General features: G+C 46.6%; 1 protein-coding gene across 9 annotated transcripts in view; it reads left to right on the top strand.

Annotated features, from left to right (window-relative positions):
• The window catches only part of LOC102149368 (cilia- and flagella-associated protein 221), a 117917-nt gene that overhangs the window by 55353 nt on the left and 34738 nt on the right, over positions 1-27826 (top strand). For 7 of the 9 annotated variants that reach the window (XR_002801489.2, XR_002801490.2, XR_011428161.1 and 4 more), the window contains 9 exons: positions 2864-2969; positions 4893-5023; positions 7016-7096; positions 7746-7853; positions 7942-8076; positions 17007-17165; positions 18574-18665; positions 23765-23857; positions 26380-26475. Coding sequence is in view for 4 of the 9 variants with exons in the window: in XM_023622759.2 (XP_023478527.2) it covers positions 2864-2969; positions 4893-5023; positions 7016-7096; positions 7746-7853; positions 7942-8076; positions 17007-17165; positions 18574-18665; positions 23765-23857; positions 26380-26475 (1001 nt within the window). In the remaining 5 variants the exon portion in view is untranslated. The remainder of the gene's footprint in view (positions 1-2863; positions 2970-4892; positions 5024-7015; positions 7097-7745; positions 7854-7941; positions 8077-17006; positions 17166-18573; positions 18666-23764; positions 23858-26379; positions 26476-27826) is intronic. The other 2 variants (XR_011428159.1, XM_023622764.2) reach the window with 1 other exon arrangement.

Raw genomic sequence — 27826 nt, 5'->3', positions numbered from 1 at the left:
GTTATAACAGCTTTATTGAGATATAATTCACATGCCATAAAATTCACTCTTGGAAACTGGACGATTCAGTAGTTTTCAGTGTACTCACAGCAGCACTGTCTAACCTTAGACCATTTTTATCGCTGCACAAAGAACCCGCATTCCCGCGAGCAGCCTCTCGCTCCCGCAGTCGCTGCACCGCTCGTCTGCTTCCTGCCTCCGTGGATTTGCCTCTTCTGCACATTTGGCAGAAATAGGATCACACACACACGGCCTTTCGTAGCTGGCTTCTTTCTCTTAATGTGTTTTCGAGGTATGGATGTCCCACATTTTGTTTATCCATCCTTGGAAACATTTGGGTTGTTGTCACTTTTTGGCTGTTATGAATAATGATACTGTGAACATTTGTGTACAATTTATGCACATGCGTTTTCAATTCTCTTGGGTATATATATCTAGGAGTAGAATTGCCAGGTCATATGGTAACTCTAGAACAATTGGATGTTGATCAGTTATTTCTGGAAAGAACAATTGAGAATTCCTGTGGAATCCTGTCTCTAACATCCAGGCTTATGGCTTCCCCTTCACGGTGTCATCTCACTGCTGTGCCTTCTTCACCCTCACTCTGGTCTTCCACCCAGCACATTGTGAGCCTCCAGTGGCTTCCTGTGATCAAAATAAAATGACCTCTTAGCCTTGAATGCCAATAAAGGGTGGAAGGTGAGCCGCTGGTCTGGCTGCACCCACACCCCCTCCAGCTGCCTCCTGTTCTCTAGGTTGTCTCAGTCCTTGTCTTCTTCCAAACACACCAGCTCATTCCCTGCTACAAACCTGTGTTTCTGCCCCTTGCCCATCAGCTGAAACGCCATTCCATCTCCATCTGTCAGTGACTGTCCTTTGAGCCAGCGCAGTCTACCTTTCCTCCAAGAAACAGTCCTTGTAAGCTTCAGCACTTAGCGATCTCTGTGGTGCCTCTTGCATCGTATGCTGCCTGTAGATCTCTTGTCCCTGCCACTAGAGTGGCTCCCTCGGTGGGCAGAGCCGCCCCTCAAGCAGGGGAGAGCAGTGGTAAAGACTTGGACTCTGGAGCCAGACTGCCCGCCCTTAATTCTTGGTGCTACTTCTTAGGAGCTTTCTGATCTTGGACAAGTTACATAACCTTGGGCCTCTGTTTCCCCATCTGTAACTGAGGATGACAGTAAGACCTGTCTCACAGGGTTGTCCATGAGGATTAAATGTGTGAATACGTACAGGGGACTCCAAAGTTTATGGTACCAATGATCTTTCCAGCAGCGCTTTCAGCCGGGACTGCTGACGGTCCAGGCAGAGGCAGAGCTTGCTGCATCAATGACCTGCTCACCAACCTCCAAGGCCCCATGGAACCCGCATCCCTGCTGAAGTCTTGGTGGGCTCTGTGTATATGCAGAACAGAGGTGCCGCAAGATGCTGACTGTGAGGAGAAAAGTGGTGCAAAGAGGCAGCACGAAGCTGTGCTCTGAGAGAAGAGAGCACAGCTGCCAACAACGGGCAAACAGCAACAAGAGACTGGCCGGGCTGGCTTCCCACTAATGGGACCACCCTGGACATTCTGGAGCAAACCCTCCAGCTTGAAAAAAGTACCGTCCGCAGCTACATGCTTCGCTCTGAGTGATGGCTCAGTCTTGTGCTCACACTCCCCAGCAAGTACTGTCAGTTCAGTGTGCAAATATAGTCCCAGCCTGATGACTTCCAGCCATCTCCTCAGCTCAGCCACCCCCTCATCTCTCACCTGGACCACTGCAACAGATCTTCCTGCTTCCCGTCCCCACACAGCAGCCAGAGTAGTACCCCCAAAGCTTGAAGATGGTAATACCTCTCCCCTGGCGAAACCCTCCAAAGGCTTCACATTGCAGTTAGAATCAGACGCACAATTTTTATCAAGCCTACACAACCATATGGATTTCTTTCTGTCCCTTAAACCCATCTCCTTGGTTTCTGAATCAGGATCTTTGTATTTGCTGGTTCCTCTGGCCAGAACTCTCTTCTCAAGATCATCGTCGTTGATCATCCTTCAAGTCTCAGATCAAAGCTCATCTCCTCCGAGCGGCCTTCCCTCATCATCCCTGCCAGTCCGACCCCCTTCAGCCCCTCAGTCATGCCCTCATGCATTTACTGTCTTTTATTTTCTTCATGGCGTTCACCATGTTTATTTGGTCAAGTGTCTGTTGCCATCCCACCCCCACCCATACACACACACACGGGAACATCGGCTCCCTCGGGCAGCACGTGGTCTGCCTCCTGTATCTCCAGGATCTTGCACAGAACTGGCCACACAGTAGCCACTTGATAATATTTGTTGAACAAGAGAGACCTTTACAGGATGGAAAGGAGTGTTAATCATGGCATGAAGGGTCCCCTCAGCCACAGCTCTGCGCACAGGGAGCGCTCACCTTCAGTAGCATCTGCTCGGAATGCAGAGCACAGTGGTGTACGCTGAGCACTGCCCAAAGTCCAGAGCCCTGTTTCTACAGAATCGCCCCTTCAGTTTGTCCCTCAATTCTGCAGCTAACACAGCGGGAGCGTTACTATTCAGATGTACCGAAAAGAAAGAACGTAGAACTAGTCATTCTTTCCACCCTGGAAATAGAGAAAACCAGAGCTCATAAATTGGGTGGGACAAGGCCAAATGGCAACCTGGTCTTTTTTTGTATTCAGGCAGGTCAGTGTTACCCAGACCTTGACGTCCCCATGGCCTCAGCCTAGGGCAGCGTGCCACTCTCCCTGTGAATTCTGACTTAGAGTGGTGGCCTCAGCCCTTAGTTGTGGTTGGGGAAAGTGAGTTAAATTGAATGCCAAAATGAGCATGTACCAATTAATAATTTGAGATCATTCTTTCTAATTCCAGATCATGGTTCATCAACGACTACTCAGTATGCTGAGTGCTTTTCATGACATGGACAAAGGGACCATCCTCAGAAGGCTCACTAAAGGACGACAGTCAATAGCACCAGGTAAAGTACAGCTGTGAAGAATCGCAACGCCTTGACCAGTAAGTCCTCTGAGCACGAGGTTTCTTTATAACGAAGTTAGCTGTGTAGAAATAAAATATTTTCATGAATCAAATGCATTAGTTTTTTTTATGGGTACTGTAACAGATCACCCCAAACATAATGGCTTAAAACAACACGGATTTACTATCTTACAGTTCTGGAGGTCGGAAGTCTCAAGTCAAGGTGTCAGCAGGGCTGGTTCCTTCTGGAGGCTCCAGGGGAGAGTCTGTTCCTGGCCTTTCCCAGCTTCTGGAGGCCGCCTGCCTTCCTTGGCTTGTGGCCCCTTCCTCGCATCACTCTGACCTCTTGCTTCAGTCGTCACGTCTCCTTCTCTGACGCTGACCCTCCTGTCTCCCTCTTCTGTGGACCCTGTGATGACCCTGGGCCCACCTGGATTCCCTGGGACACTCTCCCCATCTCAAGACCGTTAACTTAATCACATCTGCAAAGTCCCTTTTACCATGTGAGGTGACGTAGTTACAGGTTCTGGGGAACAGAATGGGGACACCTTGGAGGGGCCATTATTCAACCCACCACATGACATAAATCAGACCTCCATGGCAGCTTTGGCTGAAATACCTGCCCACTTGGTAGTAGGCAGGGTCAACCGACCTGACCAAGTTGTAATCTCATTGAAGGGTGGCGGTGGTTCAACCTCCTGTTTTGTGCCCTCTGTTCTTTCTTGTCACCTGAGAGAATAAGATAGTCATCATTTATACTGTCGATTGACTGCATCTTGTCTCAATCTAGCATTTGCACATAAAGTTTTTTATATTGTATGATCTTTGCTACTTAAAGAACTTCCCATCCTCTGATCCCCAGGGTGACCAGGGCTGTTAGACACCCACTCTCAGTAGATTCTGGGAGCCCAAAAGCCATGTCCCGTATTCTCCATCGGTGGCTCGTGTGCAGATGCACAGGCAGGCCCTGATCCTCTGGCACTCTTCCCCCCTCCCGAGCTGAGCCCCCGAGCCTGGCTCCACTTCCCTGCCCCCAGGAGCAGCCCCTCTCCTCCTCTTCCTCTCCTTCAGGACCCAGAGGGGTACTTTGTTTTTCATAGCACTGTGTTGATTTTAATTTTTTTTTTCACTTAGTCCATGCTGTTTATTAAGTCCATCATCAGAGGCAAGAAAAGACTTCCATTCATGCCAAGGGGGCGGGCTGAGCTCCACCATGGGGGGTGGGGGCTGGCGGGGGTGCTGGGAGCCCGGCAGAGCACAGGCAGTGGGCCGGCCCTTCAGTCCGGACACACCAGCAGGACCCCATCCCTCCTCCATGGGTAGTGCCCCAAACCAGGGCCGGGGAGCAAGACCAGACAGCCCCAAGGGAAGGAGGGGCCCGGGGGCCTCAGGCTCAGGCCCTCGGTCCCCAGCAGCACCCCCTCCCCTCTGCTTCCTCTCCTTTAAGATCCAGTGGGTATTTTGTTTTTCCTAACATTTTATTGCATTTTAATTATTCTTTTTTCCCTCCTTTATTATTTCTGTCTCTGGTATTCAAGTTTCTAATAAAGAAACTCTTTTAAAAAAATACTGTAACATTTACCTGTGAAGTATGTTGGATACCTGGAAAATGTCTTCAATATGCTCCTTTAATTTAATCTTTTTCTTTGCTGATGAGGACAGGGAATATTCATCAGAGATACTTTCATTTGGAATTATTGTTTTTTAGAAGTAAAAGTAAAATAAAATTTTAAAAATTTGGAGAGGGTGTTGAGGTAAAGAACAAAAGAGAAACTAAAAATGGGTCTAATACGTACATCCATCGATATTCTTTTGGAAATGCTGTGTGGCAAGTACCCACTAATTCAATACACAACCACAGACGGTGGTTTCACAGAGAAATGCCTTAAGAACGCCCCAAAAGTGCTGTTTGTTTCACCCATAGACAAGAGTCCCTCCAGATTTCTGCCGCTGATCGGTCACGACGATTATTCCAGGCGGTTTTCGGTGTCGCCCAAGGAAGTCCTGCCCTTCGCCTTCCCGTCCCACAGTGCTCCTCAGGACTCCAACGAGTTGGTGGGTGCTGCGAGGCTGGGGGTGGGGCCCGGGCATGATCGGATGGTTGTGAGGCAGAGATAGTTGTTGGGCTCAGTCCCTTCACCTCCTCCTCAGAGGCTCCCAAGGGAGACCTGTGCCCAGGGAATTGTGACCAATGGGAAACCAGAGATCAGCTACTGCCACCTGCCTGGCACCTGATACACCTGTGCAGAGCTCCTGGGTAAACTGGGCTGGGTCCTTCCTGGCCTGGAACCCAGCAAGGGCCCTGAGCCCCACCTGACTGCCTGGGAACCGGGCCTGAGAGCAGACGGGCAGACAGAGAAACAAGACGGCCTGGCCTGGCCCCGGGAGACAGGCCCTGCTCAGCTGACGGAGAGGCCAGAGAAGGGCAGCCCCCAGGTCCATGACCTGACCTAGGAATGAGGGAACACGGCCCCAGAATCTCACAATCTAACCCATGAGACTCAGAATTCCTCCTCTCTCTCTCTCTCTCTCTCTCTGTGTCTCTCAGTGGCGAGAGGCGTGACGGTTCATCCCGCTTGCCCCATGGGCACTAATGCATTAGAGGAAAAGCAGTAGCTATCCTTACGCTGCATTTCCATGAGTCGGGCAGTGTCTTAATGCTTCAGTTGTATCAGTTGACTTCCTCTTCAGTAAATCTACGTGGTAAGATTATCATCTACAGATGAGGAGGAACCTGAGGCATAAGGTCACACAGCCAGTAATAAAATGTTGCCCAAGTTCAGTAGTTAGCAATAAAAATTGTGTTTAAATTGATACTGAAAGTGCATATACAACATAATTCTTTTAGTTTCAAAGAATAAACTTGCCATTCGCATCCTATCGGGTGCGTTAAGCATTGCAGGTTAATCCTCTCAAGGGTTACAGAACTGACTTTAGAAATTCCATGTGTTTTTTGCATTAGATAATTAAACAACTTAAAAGATCAGAATATTTAGCTCCTAGGAAAAAATAAATCTGTGATTTTTAAGCAATAATAAATATCTGGCAGTCAATAATTAGCGGAGTGGACAGGATGGCAGGGATGAAGAGAGAGCATCACTGTGCTGTGGGCCCAGCTCCTTGTTTTGGTATAGTTCAAAGCTTACACATTTCACTTGATATTTTAGTTAGTTCTGTAAAGATTTCTCTGTTGCTCAGGGTTGATGAAAAACAGAATTCTCAGCATTCTTGTCTATAAAGAATTTTTTAGTTCCATAAATACTATATTTCATCGATTCTAAGATCACTTTATTCATATTTAGCATCTTTGAAATTGAGAGATGTCTTATAATTGATGGCATGTTAGCACTGTATCCTACTAATTTAATGATGGTGTCTTAGATTAGGTGAAATACCGTATTTATTGAATGCCCATAAAATGTCAGGCGCTGGTCCAGGTGCTCCGGTGTCCAAGCAGATTAGCATGCAGGAGGGTCATTAGGTAGTGCTTTGGGATGGGACCTGTGGAGGGGACGTGGCGGGGGCAGGAGTGCACAGAGCGACGCAGGGCGGCAATCCTGACAAAGGCCTCGCTGAACTCCTGAGGGGCTCCGAAGCTGGGACAGCGAGAGGACCTGGCCTTTACACCTTCGCTTCAACCTGTCACTGGAGACGGGCTGCCCAGGACGGGCACGTGATGAGTGAGGCGGCTCCCTTCAGCCAAGGCAACTCCTGGGGAGGGCTGACCCCTGGGAGCTGTTCTACCAACGGGACTCCTAGCAGCTGGGGCACTAAATCCTTGAAGCCCGAAGGGGACTCTGGGTGGCATGTTGCAGTGTCCACAACAGTAGAAAATAAAAAAGAAGAATCACGTTCACTAAGAGACGAGGAAGAGGGGTGGCCACGCTGCCTCCAGGCGCCACACATCAAGCAGCACCTGTGGTGGTGGGAAGGGGCACTTTGAGAGCAGAGCTGTTCATTTAATATTGGAAATGTATGAAAATAGAAGCATGGGCACTTTTGCTCAATGTTGATTATGCGTCAATTTTTGGAATTCTCACATTTTAGGCTCCCGACGGCCTTGGCCCGGTCCCAATCAAATCTTCAGAAATTCCAATCAAGCAGAGTTATTCCTTCCTCAAGCTGCAGGTCAGAACTGTCGTATGGTATTAGTTAATTGGGTTTCTTATAAAGTGAACAAAATATTCTTGATCTGAACTGCATTATTTTATTAGTTTTGTTCCATTACAGATCATACTGTGTGGAATACTGTGTGTATTTTTCTGCTGTTATTTTACGGTATGTGTGAGGTATAACAGATTCTTTTTTCCCAGCGTGGCTTATGGAAACCAGGGTCTTTATTCTGTGATTATACCCTCTATTATGCATACATGAAGCTATCTGAACTTCACATCTTAGAAACTTTAAGAAAAACACAAGATAGTGAACAAAAGTTAGTCAGCCTATCTTGAGGTATGTGACCACTTCTGCTCTTGAGAATATAAACACTTTAAATGGACAAACTAGTGTTTGGTGTATGTCTGCAGTTAAGCCATATGCTGTGGGAGGGTAATTGTGAAGGCTCGTGTGTGCTGGGACCCAGAACAGGGCTCAGGACTTGCACTAAAGTCCCTCCAGGGCTGGTCCAAAGTGGTAACTGCCACGATGTGATGGTTACAACATGGCGCTTATTTCCTTTTACCGTCAGGCAGCTCAGAAACGCTGTTGAGAAGTAGATCCCCCTAAACGGTGACGGGCTTTTAAGGACATGCAGTCAGCCGTCTCCTTTCGCCCTCAGGTTCCTGAGCTGTACAAAATCAAGGGGTATCAGCCATTCTGTGTCCAGAAGTCTTCCACAAGTTACAGACCTCAAAAGCTTGCTCGAGCCCTGAAGCAAGGAGCTGAGGTAACAGCCCCGCCTTCTAGAGTCATGCCCACCTTTCCCCTCTTGTCCTGGCATCAAAACTAACACGCCACTCTCGGTCCCTGCGCAGGATGAAGCCACCACCATCATAGCCCTGCCGAACCAGGAGGCCGCACCTCAGCTGGCCAGCAAGACCTCGGTCCTGAGCATGAAACCCCCAGAGGCCTTAGCCAGCTCTCCAGACTACGACCCGCTTTATATTTTTGTAAGTGACAATCGGCAGAGGGCTTGTGTTCCACGTTTCTTGACTTCAGCAGTTACTTTGTAAGAAAACAGAAGCATTAATTGGGAATACTTTTCTCTCTTTGGAATTTCAAATGTTAAACAATATGTCACTCCTTTGAAATTACTTGCCAGCACTTATTATTTGGAGAATATCAGTGTTTCTATCTTTTAAAAATGCCAGCATTTATTTTTATTACAGTAGCTTTATGATCTTTCTAATTATGTATAATATTTAAGTATATGTAATGAATATGAATATCTATGAATATATGTGTGTACACACACACACACACACACACAGAAAGTTTTTTAAAAAGTAGAAAGGGAAAAGAAAACACAACAGAAAAAGAAACTAAAATCACCCGAACTCCGTTCCCCGCAGCTTTGCCGATTCCTCAGTCCATCCCTGGGTGGCATGTCCCTTCCACGTTTGCCCCTCTGCCGCCCACTTTCCTCTGTTCTGGTTCGTTCCTGCTCCTGTGCTTGGCTAGCCTCGCTGAAGCACACCCTGACCAGGCCCCCGTCCTGCTCAGCGCTCCTCACTGACTCTCCATTTCCTACAGATTAAGTCCCAGCTCCTGACTGCGAGGCCAGCAATAAACACCACGTTCTCCCTGCGCCCCTCATGCGTCCCTGCCACACTCTGTGCGCTCCCCTCCCGGCACCATGCCTTCCCTTACGCTGACCTGCCCTCATGGATCCCCTCCTCTACCCTTCTATTTCCACCTACTCAAATCCTAAATGACTGCAAGCCAGACTGGACCTCTGATGAGGTTCTATTAATAATGGAGTCATCGGTGAAATGCCACAGTAGTTGCCCAAGTCATGGTCTGTTTTTGTTTTGTTTTGTTTTGTTTTGTTTTGTTTTGTTTTGTTTTTGAGGAAGATTAGCCCTGAGCTAACATCCACTGCCAGTACTCCTCTTTTTGCTGAGGAAGGTGGGCCCTGAGCTAACACCCATGCCCATCTTCCCCTATTTTATATGTGGGACCCCTGCCACAGCATGGCTTGACAAGCAGTGCATAGGCCCACACCCAGGATCCGAACCAGTGAACCCCAGGCCTCCGAAGCAGAGCATGTGAACTTAACTGCTGCACCACCAGGCCAGCCCCTGGTCTGCTTTTCTAAGGGCAAACACACGCATGCACACAGAATTAAGGACCTTAGATGCTACTGGAGAAAGTCTCCGTTGTGAGGCTCTCCAGATGAGAATCTGGATCTCTAAGGTGGGCAGAGATGCTGCTAGTCACACCCAGGGGGGCTCAGCCAGTTCGCGAAGAGCTGGGACAGACACCTGCCTGTTTCCTGGCTGTTGGCCTGGGGCTCTTCCTCTGCCCTCTGCTGCTTTCCTACAGACAGCTGCGCTGTGTGTGTCTTGGCCACGAGGGGGCATTTTCTCTTAGTCTCATGGCATTTTCTCATAGGCTCATTGGTTGAGAGGAGTGTTCCCAGAGACAGAGAATTTTAGAGCCGGGACCACCTCACAGGACATTTAACTCAGTGATTTTCAAATTTCATTTAGCCCAGAATCCACCAAAATTTTACATAGAAAGGCAATACATAAAATAAAGTCCTAGTTGCTCTCTCCACCCCTCCACTTCCCTCAGGGTGTCCCCTGAGGAGGACGACCCTGCAAAACCCAAGGTTCCCCACAGCAAGGTTTGAGAACCACTCTCCAGTCTCCTGTCCCCCAGACCCACCCACTCTCACTCCCTCACCATTTTAAACGTGAGAAAACTGGTGTGGAGAAGTTAAGGGAATGTTCCATAGTCACGCTCATACTTCCTTGGAAAATATCAGTAGTTATTAATTGATTAATTCCACAAATACTCAGGGCGCACCTGCTCTGTATAGGACAGGAACCTAAGGTCGGGACAGTTCATCGAAGGGACACAACAATCCTAAATGCTTACCCACCTAACACTGGAGCCTCAAAGTACCTGAAACAAAAACGGATCGAGCTGCAAAGGAAAAATAGACAACTCCACAGTTATAGTTGGTGATTTCAACACCCCTCTCTCAATAATTGGTAGAAGAAGTAAACAGAAAATCAGTAAGGACATAACGGACAAATACCACTCTGGATCGACTTGACCTAACTGACGCTGCAAGAACGCACTACCCCCAAACAGCAGACTACAGATTCTCTGCAGATGTGCGCAGAAGGTTTGCCAAGATAGACCAAATTTTGGTTCCTAAAACAAGGCTCAATAAAATTGAAAAGATTCAAATCATATAAAGTATTTTTTCTGACTTTGATGGAATTAAATCAGAAATGGATAGCATAATACTATCTAGAAAATCCCCCCAAAATTTCGAAGCTAAATTATATACTTTAAGATAGCCTACAGGGACAAACCCCGCGGCCTAGTGGTTGAGTTCAGCGTGCTCTGCTTCAGTGGCCCAGTTTCATGGGTTCGGATCTGGGGCGCGGACCTGTATCACTCATCAGCCATGCTTTGGTGGTGAACCACACACAAAATAGAGGAAGACTGGCCCAAATGTCAGCTCAGGGCTAATCTTCCTCAAGCGAAAAAAAGCCCATAGTCCAAAGAAGAAATCAAAACAGAAATTAGAAAGTATTTTTAACTGAGCGAAAATGAAAGCACAACACAAAAATTTGGGGGGGAATTAAGACATTAGAGGATAGGTCTCACATTAGTGCCCTCACTAACCCTTTAAGAAACTCAGAAAAAGGAGCAGACGAAACCCAAATTAAGCAGAGAAGAGAAATAGTAACGATCATACTGAAAATCAATAAAGTTGAAAACAGAAAAACCATAGAGAAAAACTGGTTCTTTGAATATCAATAAAATGGATAAACCTGTACCTAAATGATCAGGAAAAAAAGGTGAAAGACATAAATTACCAGTATCAGGAATGAGAGAGGTGACATCCTTACATATTCTACAGATATTAAAAAGATAATAAATTGGTATTATGAAAAATTTTATGCCAATAAGTTCAACAACTTAAGTTAAATGGCCAAATTCCTTAAAAGGTACAAACTATTAAATCTTAGTCAAAAAGAGATAGATAACTCTACTAGTTCTATCTCTATTAAAGAATTTGAATTGGTGGTTAAAAACTTTCCCACAAAGAAAACTCCAGACCCAGATGCCTTCACTGAAGAATTCTCTCAAACATGTAGTACAAAATCCACAAAAATAATAATACCAAATCCATAAGAAATCTTCCAGAAAATGGAAAAGGAGGGATTACTTTCCAACTCACTCTAGAAGCCAGTCTTACTCCGAAACCAAAGCCAGACAGAGACATTACAGGAAAAGAAAAGGATAGACCAATATCCTTCATGAACATAGATGCAAAAAAAAAAAATCAAAATTTTAACAAATCAAATTCATCATAATATAAAAGGGGTAATGTATCATGAGCAAATAAGGGCTTATGCCAGGAATACAAGATTAATTTAACATTCCAAACTCAAGGTAATTCACCATATTAACAGACTAAAAAAGAAAAACAATATGATCATCTCGACAAATGCAGAAAAATTATCTGACAGCACTCCTGATAAGTACTCTCAGCAAGTAAGGGACAGAAGGGAACTTTCTCAACCTGATAAAGGGCATCTATTACAAACCTGGAGCTGACATCATACTGAATGGTAAATGACTGAATGCTTCTCCTGTAAGGTCAGGAATAAGGCAAAGATGTCTACTCTTACTAATTCTATTCAAGATTGTAACTATCGCCATTGCAACAAGGCAAGGGAAAGAAAGAAAAAGCATCTACATTTGAAAGGAAAAAGTAAAACTGCCTTTATTCACAAACAAAACTGTTATCTATGTAGAAGATACAATGAATCTACCCAAAAATCTACTAAAACTAATAAGTGAATTTACCAAGATTGCAGGAAACAGGATCAATATACAAAAATCAGCTATATTTCTAAATACTAGCAACAATCAAAAATTGAAATTTTAAAAAGCCATCTCACTTAACAATTGCATCAAAAAATATGAAACAGTTAGGGATAAATCTGACAAAAATATATGACTGATACACAGAAAATTATAAAACATTGGTGAGAGAAATCAAAGAAGACCTAAATAAATGGAGAAATATACCATGTGGGTGGATCGGGAGATTTAACATTGTTAAGATGCCAGTTCTCTCCAAACTAATCTAAAAATTCAACACAATCCCAATCAAACGCTAGCAGGCTTTTCTGGTAGAAATTGACAGATTTATTCAAAAAGTTATATGGAATGCAAATATATCCAAAACAACTTTGAAGAATAAAGTCAAAGGATTTACACTACCTAACTTTAAAGCTTATTTGAAAGCTATAGTGCTCCAGACAGTATGGTATTGGCATAAAAAGAGACAAACAGATCAGTGAAACAGAATAAGGAATCCAGAAATATATGCATTCATACATATATGGTCAACTGATATTTGACAAAGGTCAAAGACAATTCATTGGGGAAAAGACAGTCTTTTCAACAAATACTGCTGGAACATTTGGATATCCATTTACCAAAAATAAAAATAACTAGAAATAAAAGAACTTCAATCTGTACCTCATGCCATTTACAAAAATTAACACAAAATGGATCATAGACCTAAATATAAAACCTAAACTGGAAAACACATAGGAGAATGTCTTTGTGACGTTGGGTAAGACAAAGATTTCTTAGATACAACGTCAAAGCCACAATCCATAAGTGAAAAAAAATGGATTAATTGGACTTTGTCCAAATTAAGAATTTCTGCTTTTCTAAAGACATTGTTAAGAAAATGAAAAGATAAATCACAGGCTTGGATAAACTATTTGAAAATCACGTATCTGATAAAAGACTTGTACCTAAAATGCATAAAGAACACTCAAAACTCAATAGTAAGAAAACAAACAACCCAATTTTAAAATGGGCAAAAGATTTGAACAGACATCTCATCAAAGGATGGCAAATACAACATGAAAAGATGCTCAAAATAATGCATCAGTAGCAAAATGTCAATTAAAACCATAATAGGATACCTCTGTCAGAATATCTAAAATTAAAAAGACCGCTGGTGAGAATGTAAAGTGGTACAATTACTTTAGAAAAAAGTTTGACAGTTTCTTACAAACTAAAAAGTTAGTAGTAAACATAGACCTACCATATGATCCAGCCATTCTGCCCCTAGGTATTTACCCAAGATAAATGGAAGCGTAAGACTTGTGCAGGAATATTCACAGCAGCTTCATATGTTCCCCAAACTGGAAAGAAGTGTCCATCAACAGGTTGACAGACAAATTGTGGTATTACCATACAATGGAATATTCTTCAGTAACAGAAAGGAGTGAACTCTTGATACATATAATAACATGGATGATTCTCAGAATAGTTATGCTGGGTAAAGAAATCAGACCAAAAAATATACATACTATGTGATTCCATTTATTTAAAAGTCTAGACCATCTAAAGTAACCTGTACAGACGGAAAGCAGATTATGTCCACCTGGGGCTTTGGTGGGTGGATGGTATGGAGAGCTGGCGGGATTACCCAGGGGCAAGAGGAAACTTTGGGGAGTGATGAAGATGTTTGTTATTTTTATGGCAGTGATGGTTTTGCAGATGTAACATATGTCAAACATACCAAATTATATACTTTTAATATGTCCAATTTATTGTATATCAATTATATATCAATATAGCTATAAAAGAAAGAATTTGAAACCCTAAGAAAAGAAACAAAAGTAAAAGGAAAGATATCCCCGTTACAACTGGTAAAGTGTTATAGTGAAGTCTTGGATGATATCTGCGCATTAAGCTCAGAGGAGAGAGGGTGAAGGGCTCTGGGAAAGAGGTGTCAAGGGAAGGGTGTGCTCCACGCATGAACAGTGCAGTGGGAAGGATGGAGACACCCGAGGATCTTATAAAGGCACGTCATTCAAGCAAAAAAAGGCCATTATAAACTCCAGGAGGAAAAATCAACTAAAAATCAGTCTGTGTTCCAAATAGAAAAACAAATTAAAATTTGGCATGCTTTTTAAGAGTTGGAAAATTTTTAAATATAGAACCCATTTTGGGGTTCTTGATACTAGAACTCTCCTCTCTCAGTGACCCACAGACCATGATATTGAAGCTTCACATAAAAACTATAGTACGAGCCTTTTCTTTGCCTGGCAGAGAAACATATCTATACCATTAAGACAAAATAAATGCCATTTACCAGTTTTCAGCTTTTAGAGACAGCTTATGAACAAAGCATGAAGGTCTTGGTGTGGTTCCAGAATGCAAATGTCAATCATCTCAATAATATAAAAGTAAATTGTGGAAGAGAGGAGGAAAGGTACAAGAAAGTGTAGGAATGCTAATGCTTTCATTTTACCTGAGGAGGAGTTGAAATACTCAACTAAAGACGAGGAAACAAGAAATAGGAGTATAAATGCATCATTTCAGGTCACAAAGATAACCAACAGCAGGACTAAAAATTATAATATAATTTTCAAAATTGGGAGGAAGACGTTTGGAAGGAGCAGTTGTGTACATGAGCAAAATCCTTATCTTGCTTAGTAAAGAGTCAACTGGCATTATCTGAGGTTGATAATTGAGAGATGGAAAAATAAGCATAATGTTTAGAGTTAGAATAGTCACCATCACAGACACAAAACCCAGAAATAATGGGAAAAAACAGCCTCTGGGTGGGCCTGGGGATAGGAAGGGCCTGCAGGAGCCTTGTTGCTTTTCGTCACTAATCCTTCCAGCGTGGGTGAGTTGCTACTGTATGCATGCATTAGTTTGAGGAAAATTCAAATCAAAATAATCATGGGGTGACCACTCAGACCACTTACTCTGGTAGCGATGGCCACCCAGGGGGATCTGAAGTATGACAACTCTTTGAGACAGTGATATTACCATTTCCAAAAAGATGTCATTCATTACACTTGGCCCAAGGCAGATCAAGACAGTTGGCCACACAGCAACATCACCCAGCCTCCATCAAGCAGAGTAGGAGGCACTCCTGGAGGCCACAGCTCGTTCCCCTCCCTGGTGTGGTGCACCTTGCCCCATCACCACCCTCATAGGGCGTGGCCAGCCCCCTCCCCTCACACTGCCTCCCAGTCACACCATGACTAGGCCCAGCTGGGGTCTCTGTCACTCCTGCCCCAGTTCCCTCTGGGATCCCTTCCCAGATGCTGTGCTGATTGGCCTTTTGTCACCACAGGGATGACTCTTGGTGATGGCGGTGAGCAGTTTTCAGATTCCTACACTCCAGTTGCTCCCTTTACCCCGAAGTGGAGCCGGGTTCCTTTTTCCCTTCTTCAGTCCTGCCTGTCTCCCCACTTCCTGGCTGGGGGCCTAGGCTCTCCTCGCTCTACTTCTGGATGTGTTGTGACTACGACAGAGGATCTGGTGGGCCTGGTGGGGCAGAGGTGGCGCTCGCTCTGCTTCTATCCTTTGGTTCTCCTTCCATAAGAGCTTACTTAAGGGGACACGCACGGGAACAGTAGCTGTCCCCACTTCCCCCCCACCACCCCCCTTGCTGTCCTTCCTCTCCACCCTCCTGCCTCGGTATCCTCAGGCCTCCCCTGCTTTGGCTCACCTGGGGCCCACCTTTCACCTTGCTCCCTTCCAACCCTCTAGCCCCTGTCTGGGTAAAGGGTCTTCTCTCGAGCTTCAGGGGGTGGAACCCAATGTTTACATTCTCTCTGTCTCTGTTCCCACCCCATGCAGCGCTTGAGGAGCAGCAAAGAATCTGCTGTTGTAAAAAAAAAAAAAAATATATATATATATATATATATATATATATATATGTACCCTTACCTTCCCTCACCTGCAGGTGCTCATCGAGGTGTCTGCTTCTTTCTGCATGACTGTGGGCACTGCAGACCCCTCAGTGGCCATCGTTGCCTCTCTGCCCTTCTCCTTGCTCTATATCCGTGAGTTCAGGCAAGAGCCCTCCCCTGTCTTTCTCCCAGGCCCTAACTCAGCCAGCCTCTCTGCTCTCAGAGCTCACGGTCTCCCCAGCCTTCCTGAATGGAGCACACGGAATACCTACACCACACCTGGGCTCTCCCAGCTCTTGTGCCTGGGTGCTGTAATGCTCCTTGGTCAAGCTGCATTTCCTTTAAATTGCAGGGGACATTTGTTTCTTGGCAGTGAGACTGGGTTTCCATAAGCCGTGTGGAGTTTTATTGTTTTTTTAAAAAGTTTTTTAAAAACATACAAACAAAAAGAACAAAATTTCTACTTAATGGTTCTTAAGCATCTGAAATTAAACAACTGTGAGGGCAAAAGCTATGTTGTCGTTTGGAACAAGAATAGGGCTTTTGTCAGACAAGCCCAGGAAGGAACATTAAAAGGTTCTATATTTTCGTATTTTCATATAATTGCCCTGTGCCTCCATTACCTCTGCTGGAAAATTAGTGAAAAACAGGCTCTCCCTTAACATCAGATCCGACATCCAAATGGAGCCTTCTTGAAGGAAAAACATGATCAAAACAATGTGAAATGTTGACGTTTCCTGAGATATCCAACGTCACCCTCTTGTCCTCCATTTAGTTTTTAAGAAGCTATTTTTGTTTTCAAAACCAGAAGCTTATTTGATTTTTAAAACCAGTTTGCTTATTTAATAAATCCCCTTAATTCATCATATTTAGAAACAAATTCTTTAGGCCGTTTTAAGCTGTGATTTCAGTTGTCCTTGTTTCCACGTGAGTTTAGTAAACCCATGTAGTATGTCATGAAGCTCAAACCAGAAAAGGGACATTTATGAATGGCTGTGACTGCTGCCAAGTGAAGACCCCTCTGCTCCCCTGCTTCTCTTTCCCAGACGAGCCCACATGGAATCAGAGTGTTGGTGCTAGTGCCGAGAGCTGTAGCTGACGCCTGTCCTATGCCTGGCTTAGAAACTGGTCAACAGAAGAGAATCTTTCTTCCTCTCTGTCTTCTACAGAATCCCAGTCCAGGAGTATTTGCTGTGAAGCACCCTCTGACCTACGCAGAAACCTTGACAGATTACCACCTGTGTTCTCACCCCAAGTACAAGGTCACCAAGGAGTCCCACGATGGGTCCAGCATTCCTCTCACCCAAAGGCAGTTTCTCCATCACACGGTAACGCCATCACCAGGCTCGCTGGCAGGGCTGGCCCTGGGCTGCAGGGAAGGTCAGGGGACAAGGATGGAGGGTCACAGTTGGAATTGAGAAAGACGGTTTGCAGCCACAGCTGCAGAACAGGAATGGTAACAATGGCGGCTGTGTACACTCAGCGTCAGCCCTACAGGGGTATGGGTGGGAGACGCAGCATCACTCTTGTTCTGCCCATACCCACCTCCCAGGCTGCACGTTGCCCTTTCCTCAACTTTCTCACTCTTTTTCCCTTGAAGGCTACGCCTAATATTCATTTTATCTGTATTTCAACCATGTAAAAACAGTCACATGGCGGGCATAACCCTATGGTCTCACTTCCTCTTTCTTTGGCCTCAACTTTTATAGACATAGCAGAACGGACAAGGTGGCGATATGACAAATGCACAGGAAGGAGGAGGCTCCAAAGAATTCCTTCTCCCCCTACATCACCAAACTGCCCTGAATAGCCAGCGCCATTTCTTGGGAGTTGCCCTCAGGCCCTTCAAATTCAATAAGTCCCTAACTCAGATCATTATCTCCACCCACCTCTGCCAACCACACCTCAAACTGCCTCCTCTTCCTGTATTACCTCCTTGCCTTTTTGTTCTGTGACTTGTGCAATGACCATGACCTACATGATCCTTGAGCCTTCCTCTCCCTCATTCCCATATTTGACCATCACTGGATTCCCCCAGTCTGCCTCGAACAGCCTGTGACGCTCCCTCTACTCCACTCCATGGCCCCCCACCATGCAGTCAGCCCTCCCTGGAAATCTTCCTTCAACATAAATCTGATCGTGTTGTTTTCTAGGTTGAAAGCCCTCAGTGGTCCCTGCTTTCCGTAGGAGCACCTGCAAGCTCATTAGCTTGGCCACCAAGGCCTTTCGTGACCAAGCTGCCTCTCCAGCCTCATTTCCCGTCAGTCCCCATTACACCCCCTGCACTCAGCTTTGGGAGCTGGCATCTCATGATAGCACCCTCCTTGCATCTCCATGCATTCGCACGTGCTTCTCCTGCCTGGAATGCCATTTGATGAAGGTCCCATCCTCTTTGAATGTTGCATTAGCATCCCATTCATAATAATCGAAACAGATTGTAAGGCCAAATCTGCCCTCCATCCCCAGGACATGTTGCTTATGTGCCTAATGAACAGGGGGAAGAAAAACTCTCCTTTGTCCCCACTTTAACTCCATGTTGCATTGTTTAGTGCCCTTTGCTGGAGCGGTTGTCTTTAGCTTCAGAAAAGTTGAATCAAACTTACTGAAATGATACATTTTGGAGCTAAAATTTTAGGACAGAACAGTCACAGCTGAATGAAATGGAAGTCCTTCTTGGACTTCACCTCACCAGACGGCTCCTTTACATGTAGCACCCTGTGCTGGCTTTCATTACAGGACATAATTCCTGGAGTAATGCACTGGAAGAGGTTCCAGCCCCTGGTTTTCTCATCCCTGCCTGAAACCTCTAAGGTAGAGACCACACAAAGGTAAGCCACCGCTCATTGTTTATCTCACAGGAGTATGTTTGCCCCACGGATTAAAGAGGCTGTGATCCCAAGAAGTTAAATGCCAACAATAGGTCAAATTATACTTTTAGTGCATGAGGGAAGTTTGCTAGTCAGAGAAATATGATGATGTATAACTGATTTTCATATTTTCAATATATCTTGAGATACACTTTTTAAAAAATTAATGTCACAGGTGACTAGTTGGCCTTACTTAATAAAAATAGACAATGAATCCATACAATTCAGCTGAAATATTCATGGTCAATTTTTAACATTTATAAATTGCCAAGATCAACCTTCTACACCCTCCATATCCAATTCCAGAGGATCCACTTCTCTCTCATGCCACAGCCAGGCATGCACTGTGGGTCCCATGGCTGTCATCATACACAGACATTAGAACTCAGCTCCAGAAACAGAGTGGGTAGATGAGAATATTGTTGGGCGAAGGAAAGAAGAAATTTAGAGTAACCACATTTTTGCTAATTTGCTTAAAACCTCTTCAAAGCCCTATGATATCAAACAAGGAGACTGCTGCCTTTTCTTTAGGACTCTGCCTGGTCCATAAGCCATTGCTAAGCCCTTGAATCTGCTTCTTTAGTCTGTTGTCCTTATAAACATAGTTAAATGGGTTACTGGTGAGAAAATGTGACTAGTACCCCAAAATGATTATCATCAGCAGTCACCTTTTGTTCAAATCCTTTGATCCAGAATGAGGCCCACCCCAAGGGGACAGAGCCCTATCATGGCCCCAGGAGTGGTCAGGAAACCTGAGCTCTACCACCAACCAAGATCAGCAGGTGACCTTTATACCCCCGATTCCCACCAGCATGTCCTGGATCCTCTGACACAGAAACTCAAGTTCCTCTCCCTCACCAGAATGCCACATGGCCTCCAGGAGCTGTGTGACGTTGGCACGCTCCTTGGCCACCTGTCTGGGCCCAGTCCTCTTGTCCAGAAGACAAGGGGATTGGACTTGTTGCGAAGACCCTTCTCAGCCTTGACATTTTAATTTTAGTTGGAGCAGGAAAGCTCACCCAATGTGCAGCGACTCCATTTAGACTACCATCTACCCGCCTCTCCCCAAGTATTTGAGGAGACAGTTGAAATCCAGTGTGTGACTCCAGAACACTTAATTTGACTTCTTCCTTCATTGCCAGCAGAAAAGCTCTTCCTGAATTAAGCAAATTCCAGTCTCACTTCCAGACGCTTGCCCGTTGGATTATTTCCTTAGTGCTTCTCTATGACCCTCCTTTGCCTGGAGATTAACCTGAGACCAGGCACAGGATTGGGGATATGGTGGCAGCTCAAAAATATTAGTTCCTTTTCCATGAGTTCATTCATACCTCATCCAGCCCGCTGCCATCTCAAAATAAACTGAGCATCTTTGTTCTTCATTTTAGCACATTTCTAAAATCTGAAATCTCCAGAGTCAGAGGGGATTCTGTAAAGAGAACAAACACTTGGGTGTCCAGAGACCTGCCTCCATTCCTCACTAGCTGTGCCACCCGCTCCATGTTCTTGGGCAAGTTACTTCTTACTGAAGCCCTGTGAGCAATAGTTTGCTCGTCTGTGAAATGGGAGTGGTGATGGCATCCTCACCGCTGTTGTGAGGTTAAAGTAAAATGATGACGTGAAGCATCTAGCGCCATCTTTAATAACTCTTCTCCTCCTCTACTCTCTACCCCACCCACTAAACCTTGCAATCTCTCTGTTGCCACCAGATGGCAATGGTCCGTCACCACCTTGACACACTGCCTCATTTTGCTGTGGGCTGAGGACACTTCAAAATTGACTCACATCATTGGTGAATCAAACATAGCTGGCTGTAGGGTACCATCAGGCGTCTGACTAAGCAAAATGAGAAGTGGTGAAAAGCAGAGACTACCTGAGTTCCCCAACCATCAGCACACACAGGTCTCAAGAATTAAGAAAAAAAAAATTACCTTTTTTCCAAAGCAATGTCCTTGGAAAAAAATCTCCCAAGGCTGTCCTTTCAAAAAGCAATCAGAATGCAGTTACCTTGGGCTTGAATTAACCATAAATTAACCGCAAATTCTGCATGAACTAAAGAAAATCTCCAACATGAGCTGTTACCTTCAGCTTCTGTGTCCGAGTGCTCTGTGGGCCAGTTTATTTATAAATAAACCATAATTGCATAGCAGATTATAAAATTAAGAGAGAGTTCTATATTTCCTTAGGAATTTCCATGATGTAAGATTCAAGATCCTGTTTTTATTTCTAGAAGCAGTTACAAAATAATAATCGCATTCCTTTTTTAAGTTCCTATAAGTCCATCAATGATACTTCAACTTTGCAGTCATTTTGCTTGAATAAACTTCCTGTTACTTATGAGGTACTTCCCTCGTGTCTTTTGTCCCTGAGACTTAGCTGTTTATCGTTAAACCATGCAATATGGTTATTTAGTATTTATTTACTCCAAGTCATTTTTGTATTCATAACAATCAAAACAGCTCACTTAGTTTCTTTGCTGTTTAACAAATTCAGAGACCCGATTGAGTCTCCAGGACTTCCATAAAATCTGAGAGGCAGCAGCAACTGCAGACACGGTCTAACCCAGTAGTTCCCAGACTTCCAGATTTTATCAACTAGTAAAATGTCCAGGAATGCCCAACCACCATCTATTGTCGCCACCATTTCCATTTCAGAACAACATATGAACACACAAAAAACGAGAGGAATAGGGTCTCAGAATTTAAAAATGGGATGTTTTATCTCATGAAAGGCTCTTGGTTGTTGCCATTCCGTCTTCCCGGACCAGCCTGGTCTCTGGAGAGAAGTCCAGCCTTTCAACTTCTCAGTCCTTCTTCTCTTCTCGGCAGGAAGCCCCTCTCCTCTGGCTGCAGGCCTTCTGAAGTTTCAGGGATTGGCAGTTAGAACCTGCATTCTTTGTCATGACGTCAGTAAATGGGACTAATCTCTGGGTGGTGGAGCCCAGGCTCCTTTTAGTGAGGAATGGTGTTAAAGACCAAAATCTGGGTGCCAGGTGTACACATAGCTAGCAGGGGGTTTTGTTCCTTGGCCTCCTCAGCAGACAAGCCAGGAGTGTATGTGGGGAAATATGTATAAATACACACACACACACACACACATATATACGTGTACATACCAAAATACATGCACACATACATGAATACAGTCATGTGCTGCATAATAACGTTTCAGTCAGCGATGGACCGCGTATATGACGCTGGTCCCATGAGATTAGTAGCGTATAGCCTAGGTGTGTCGTGGGCTATGCCATCCAGGTTTGTGCAAGTACACCCTGACGTTTGCACAATGATGAAATCGTGTAACGATGCATTTCTCAGAACATATCCCCTCGTTAAGTGACACCTGACTGTACACATATGTGCAGATACATGTGCACATGGCCACACATGTACACATACATGTACATATTTCATAAACCATGAATTCACATCAATGCTTATAATTCCAGTCAACGTCCACAGAGTTATTGCTTGCTCGCCCCCATTCCATATTTGTGCCCCTTCTCCCATGGGGAGGACCCTGGCTCCTAACACATTTACTGAATGTTATAGTACATCTAAAATGGTTTCAGAATCCCTTCACCTATAACCACTTTAATAAACAAGCATAATAAACAGAGTTCAGATTTATTTGCAGCTTTCCCCTACCCCCATGCCATCCTAGACTGAATATGTAGTCAAATACTGTATTTATAAGTTACTTGCATTACTTCTCTTCCTTCTTTCCTTCCTTCCTTCCACCCATCCTTCCTTCCTTCTTTGTTTCTTTTTCTCTCTCTTTCCCTCCGGTGTGATGATGGAATTCATGTGAAATATTGTTTCAGTTTGCTTTCAGTTTGGGATTTTTTCTTCACTTTCTCACTGATTTTATTTTTTGAATATGGAGAACATTAACATGCTTTCCAAGCTCAAAGCTACACAGAAAGGCAGCTCAGCGAAGTGTCACTCCGCCCCATCTCCCTCCCGCCCCTTGTCCCGCCACAGCTTGGTCCTCTAACATCCTCCCTGTGTTTCTCTTTGTAATGCTAAGCAGAATACATGTATTTTTCTTCTTTTCCCTTTTCTTGTACAAAAAGTGGCGCACTAGGTATGCTCTTGTGCACTCTGCTTTTCCACTTACATTCTCTCCTGAAAGTCACCCCATATCAGAGCATAGGTTCCTCCCGCCCTCTCTTTTATGGCTGTAAACGCCGCGTGCCAGAGTTTTATTCAGCCAGTCTCCATACCTGGCGAGCAGGTGCATATTTGCACAAGAAAAGAACCAGAGGAAACGTGTCCCGCAGACACGTGCGCACGCAGGCGGCTTCGCTGGGCCCCGCGGCGTCCGTTCCCGCCCCGCCCGCCCGTCCGCCGCCCCGCCGGCCCGAGGAGGCCGGTCCCTCCCGCGCGGCCGCGCTCCGTCCTTCTTTCCTCTTCCAGGAGACGACTCTCCCCGGCGTCCAGGAGACTGTTGGAAACTTGCATCCATTTATGTCTTTTCTCCTGTTCTTCGCTGTTGTGCGTTCAGTTTTTATTCCTTTAATATCATTGCAAAGGTTTATAAGGAGGAGTCGAGACCAAGAGAAAAAAAAAACAAAGAGCGAGTGCTTGTTCCACCATCTCGGAACAGAAGTCGGCCGCCAACTGTTAAAATGACAATATATTTTTTCTCCCTATCTGAATTCTTTTACTGTCCTCAACAGCCAGGAATTTTTCTAGAAAGCTCTGAGTTTATAACACCAAACAATACATAAGGGGGTAGGGAGGAAGGCTGAAGTCACACAGAACTGAGGAGGACACGCGGGGAATGGGTTAGGCACAGAAAGTGGGCCGTCTGACGACTCCCCCGGAAGTAACCTAACTTCAGACACCACGCGCCCAACCTCCCGCCCAGACTCCGGGAGAGGCCTCGCCGGCGACGGGCCCGGAGCTGAGCGGCTCCCCGTCCTCCGCCCGCGGGGCGCCGAGCGGCTCCGGAGGGCGTCAGGGCTGGGCCTCCCCGGGCGGAGCCGGCGCGTCGGGAGGCCGGGTGAGGGCCGGGACTGCGGACGAGCCGCTCACCGGGCCGCCTGTGTCCTCCCACAGCTGCGACCCCTTCGAGGTGGCCCTGCTGCCCGCGCACGTGCCCGCCACGCTGGACGCCCTGCCCGAGGAGGACAGACTGGAAGCCGCCGAACGGTACCTGCGACCATCGGGCTGGACGCGGTCCGCTTCCCGGCAGCGCGCGGGGCTGAGGGCCTCGCAGAGCCGGCGCCTGAGCCCGCGGCCCGACGGTGCGCTGAGCCCGCCGCCCGACCGAGGGGACGCTGGGCTCGCGCGCGCCGGGCTGCCGGCTCCGGGAACTCGAGGGCTGGGCGGAAGGGGCGCTGAAGGGGCCGAGGAGCCTTCTGGTCTCAGGGACGGGGCGAGGCGGAGGGGACGCTGAAGGGGCCGAGGAGCCTCCAGGTCTCAGGGGCGGGGCGGGGCGGGGCGGGTCGGGGCTGCGCGGAGGGGGCACTGGAGGGGCCGAGGGGGTCTCCCGGTCGGGGGCGGGGGCGGGGCTTGCGCGGTGGGCGGGGCTTGGAGGGGCGTGGAGAATCCGGCCCCAGAGCGCAGCGCTTGCGTTGATTTGACGGTGAACGTCGGACAGCCGGTGGACGCGCGTCCTTGGGCCTGCAGTCGCCGTGCGCGCTTCCACGTCGTTCCACGCGCACAGTGCGTGAGTGAGATCCTCACCCTCTGAGGCGCACACCCGGGTTTGTGGGACACGTCCACGGGCACCGTCCTTGGTGACCCTCGCGCGGCAGAGCTCGGAGTCCCGGGCTGAGAGGGAGGCCGAGCGTCTGTCCTCTCGCCGCCGCCTGAGGCGCTTCCCCGCGAGGCCGCCCCGGGGCAGGACGCGCCCGGTTCCGTGAGGCTCGAGGGACAGTCCTGTCTGCTGGGGCCGCCGGGGAGCCGCCCGGCTGCCCGGAACCCGGCTGCCCTCGTCCCTTCGGCGCTCGGGTGCGGACCGCGGTGACTCCGGGTCCTCGTCTCTACGGCGGGAACTGTTGCCCCCGGCACAGGGGCTGTCAGTCAGGGGAGCTCGTGGAGACCGGCGAGCCGGGCGGTCACCAGAGGGGCGACGCGGACGGAGCGCTCGCGGGAAACCGGCGGGGCCTCGGCGGTCTCGCCTCAGCCCGCGCCATGACCCCCGCGCCACCGCAGGGGAGGACCCCGCGCCCAGGGCCGCGCCCCCTCAGGGACAAGGACCCCGCGCCCAGGGCCCGCGCCCCCTCAGGGGAGGACCCCGCGCCCCCTCAGGGCGAGGACGCGCCGGTGGGAAGACAGTGTCCGCGGAGCAGCGGGCGGTGATGGTCCAGCGGCTGCCGCGCCGTGTGGCACCGGGACGGCTCTTCACTGTTTGCACGGGCGTTTCCCCGCCCGGAGGCCGCCCGCCCGCCTCGCTGTGTGTCCGCGTGCGGGGCTCCTGCTGGAACCCACGCTGGGCGCCTCTGCTTCGGAAGCGCTTCTCTTGAAGCGAGCGGGCGGAGCTGCTGCCGTCGAAATGCCGCCGCCGCCTCGGAAGCGACGCAGTTGTTGAGACTGGAGGCCGGATCTCCCAGCCGCCCTTGCAGTGAAGTCCCCGTTTGGCCAGGCCCTTGTGAGAGGGGGTGACAGACCGAGCCGTCGTCCTGAGGCCGGGACCCGGATGCAGCGAGCAGGCGCCCTGGCACCCTCCCTGCCTGCTCCGCTCCGCTGCAGCCCGGCCACCGAGCAGCTGGGCCCGGCGACCACGGCCCACGGCCGAACCTGGCCTGCCGGCTGTTCTTAAACAGGGTTTGATCGTCACCGTTCGCTTACGTGTCCTTTGTGACTCCTCTTCTGCTGCAACAGCCAAGCTGAGCAGTTGTGAGAGACCAGATGACGGCCACGCCCTTGGCGGAAAAGTGTGCCCCTGCTCTGGGGACAGCAGGCCGCCGGAAGATGAAAATTGCCTGGATCCTTTTCATTTCTTCTTTCATCCATAGATTATCTAGAAATAGATCATTTAATTTTTAAAGCAGTTGTGGGTTTTTTTAGTTATCTTCTTTACTGCTGGTTTTTGTTTGAATTCCGTTGTGGCCGTAGAACATACGCTGAAGGATTTCAGTCTTTTGAATTCATTCGGGCTTTCTTTATGGTCCAAGATAGAGCCAATATTGGTAAATCTTCTGTGTGCACTGGAAAAGAATATGAATTCTGTAACCCCATTTTAAAAATTGCTTTTTATTCTCTGGTTATAAATAACTATTCCTGGGCGGGCCCTTGGCCCAGCGGTTAGGTGGCACGCTCGCTTCGGAGGCCCGGGGTTCGCTGGTTCGGATCCCGGGTGCGGACGTGGCACTGCTTGGCACGCCATGCTGTGGTAGGCATCCCACATATAAAGTAGAGGAAGATGGGCAAGGATGTTAGCTCAGGGCCAGTCTTCCTCAGTGAAAAAAGGAGGATTGGCAGCAGATGTTAGCTCAGGGCTAATCATCCTGGAAAAAAAAAAAGAAAAGAAAAAAACCATTCCTACCACTGTTTGTTGATGGAAACAATATACAGCCTCATGCTTCTCTTAACATAGACTCAACAGAGTAGGTGGAACTGACCTTGAAAGCCACAAGAATTGCGTAACTCTTAAACAGTGACAATATTTCTCTGTTTTATTCTGGGAAGGAAAAACCATTCCAGCTAAACATCTTATTCCTTTTCAGTGAGCTCTGTGAACAGAATATAGAAATTACATTGACTCCAGAAATGATCGAAGCGGAATTCCCCCTGTTGGACTCCAAGGACACCAAGAAGCAGAAGTAAGTGGATGCTTTTATGCCTCAGTAAGAGGTGACCTTGGGTAAAATCTGTCCTACGTGACAAACAGAACTGTCGTATTGTCTGAACCTAAAAACGTGTCGAAAGAAACACATTTCTGATGCTTTAGATATTTAGATGTGTATTTACGCACAGTTATGCTCTCTCAAATGTTGGCAAGTAAACATTTAAAAACTGAATCCAATTTTCCCATCGCCTTGTCATTTAATTTCGGAGATGTGTTTGTTTCTTATTAACAGCTGAACGAGTTTCATTCAGTGTCAGGAACCCAGGCTCTGGAGCCAGATGAGACCTGGGGCTGAATCCCAGCTCCATCATTTATTACACGTGAGATCTCCAGCCATGTTACTTACCTTCGGTAACGGGGCCTCGGTTTCTCACTGTAACAGGCAGAAAATAAAATCTCTCTCACGGGTGGTCGTGAGGATGAAACGAGATGCCAGTGTGAAGACATCAAGCCAGTTGCTTGATGTGAAATAGCTGCTCAGCAAATGTTCGTTCTTCCCTCCGCCTCTCCATCAGGGGCCAAGCAGCTAAACAGACGTCATCCTCCCCCTCCTTCAAAAAACGGGTTGTAAAGAATACTGTTGTAATGTAAATAACCATCTATAGTTCATATGGTTTATAAGTTTGAAATTCAAGTATACTTTTTAAAATTCCTTTTCTTTTAAAAAAAATGCCTTTTTTATTATTAAAAAATCAGAAAATATGGAAAACTATAAGGAATAAAATAAAAACAATAATCCTATCACTCAGAAACAATAACTTGTACATTTTGATGTATGGTCTTCCAAGTATCTATTTATATATATGTATTTTTCAATTTATATATAGTTGAACAAAATTCAATGATATTATATGTATTGCTTTGTCCTCTACGCTTTTATTTAGCAATACGTCATAAACATATATTTATAAATGCAGATAAACATCATTATAATTCACTGATAGATGGACCGTAATTTACCTAACCAACCCTCTACTGATGATCACGTAAACCCTTTTCAGCATTTTGCTCGTCCCAAAAGTGCTGCAACCAACATCCTTGGGCCATAATTCGTTGCAAACTTATCAAACTGTTTCCTTAGAATAAATTCCTAGAAACGTAAATGCTAGATCAATGTGCATTTTAGGGTTTTAAAATATACTGCTTCATTGCCATCCAGGAAGTCCATCAACACACCTCCCACCAGCAGAGGTCAGGACTGCCCACATTCAAATGCCCCGAACAACACAGAATGCTATCATTGTTTTTTCTTCTTTACCAATATGATAGATGAACAAATGACCATCTTACTCTTTTAAATTCTCTGTTTAGAAGTGATGTTAAGA

This window comes from Equus caballus, chromosome 18 (assembly GCF_041296265.1).
Source record: "Equus caballus isolate H_3958 breed thoroughbred chromosome 18, TB-T2T, whole genome shotgun sequence".
Lineage (NCBI taxonomy): Eukaryota > Metazoa > Chordata > Mammalia > Perissodactyla > Equidae > Equus > Equus caballus.
Note: the sequence above shows the minus strand (reverse complement) of the source record. Positions and strands in the feature narration are given on the sequence as shown.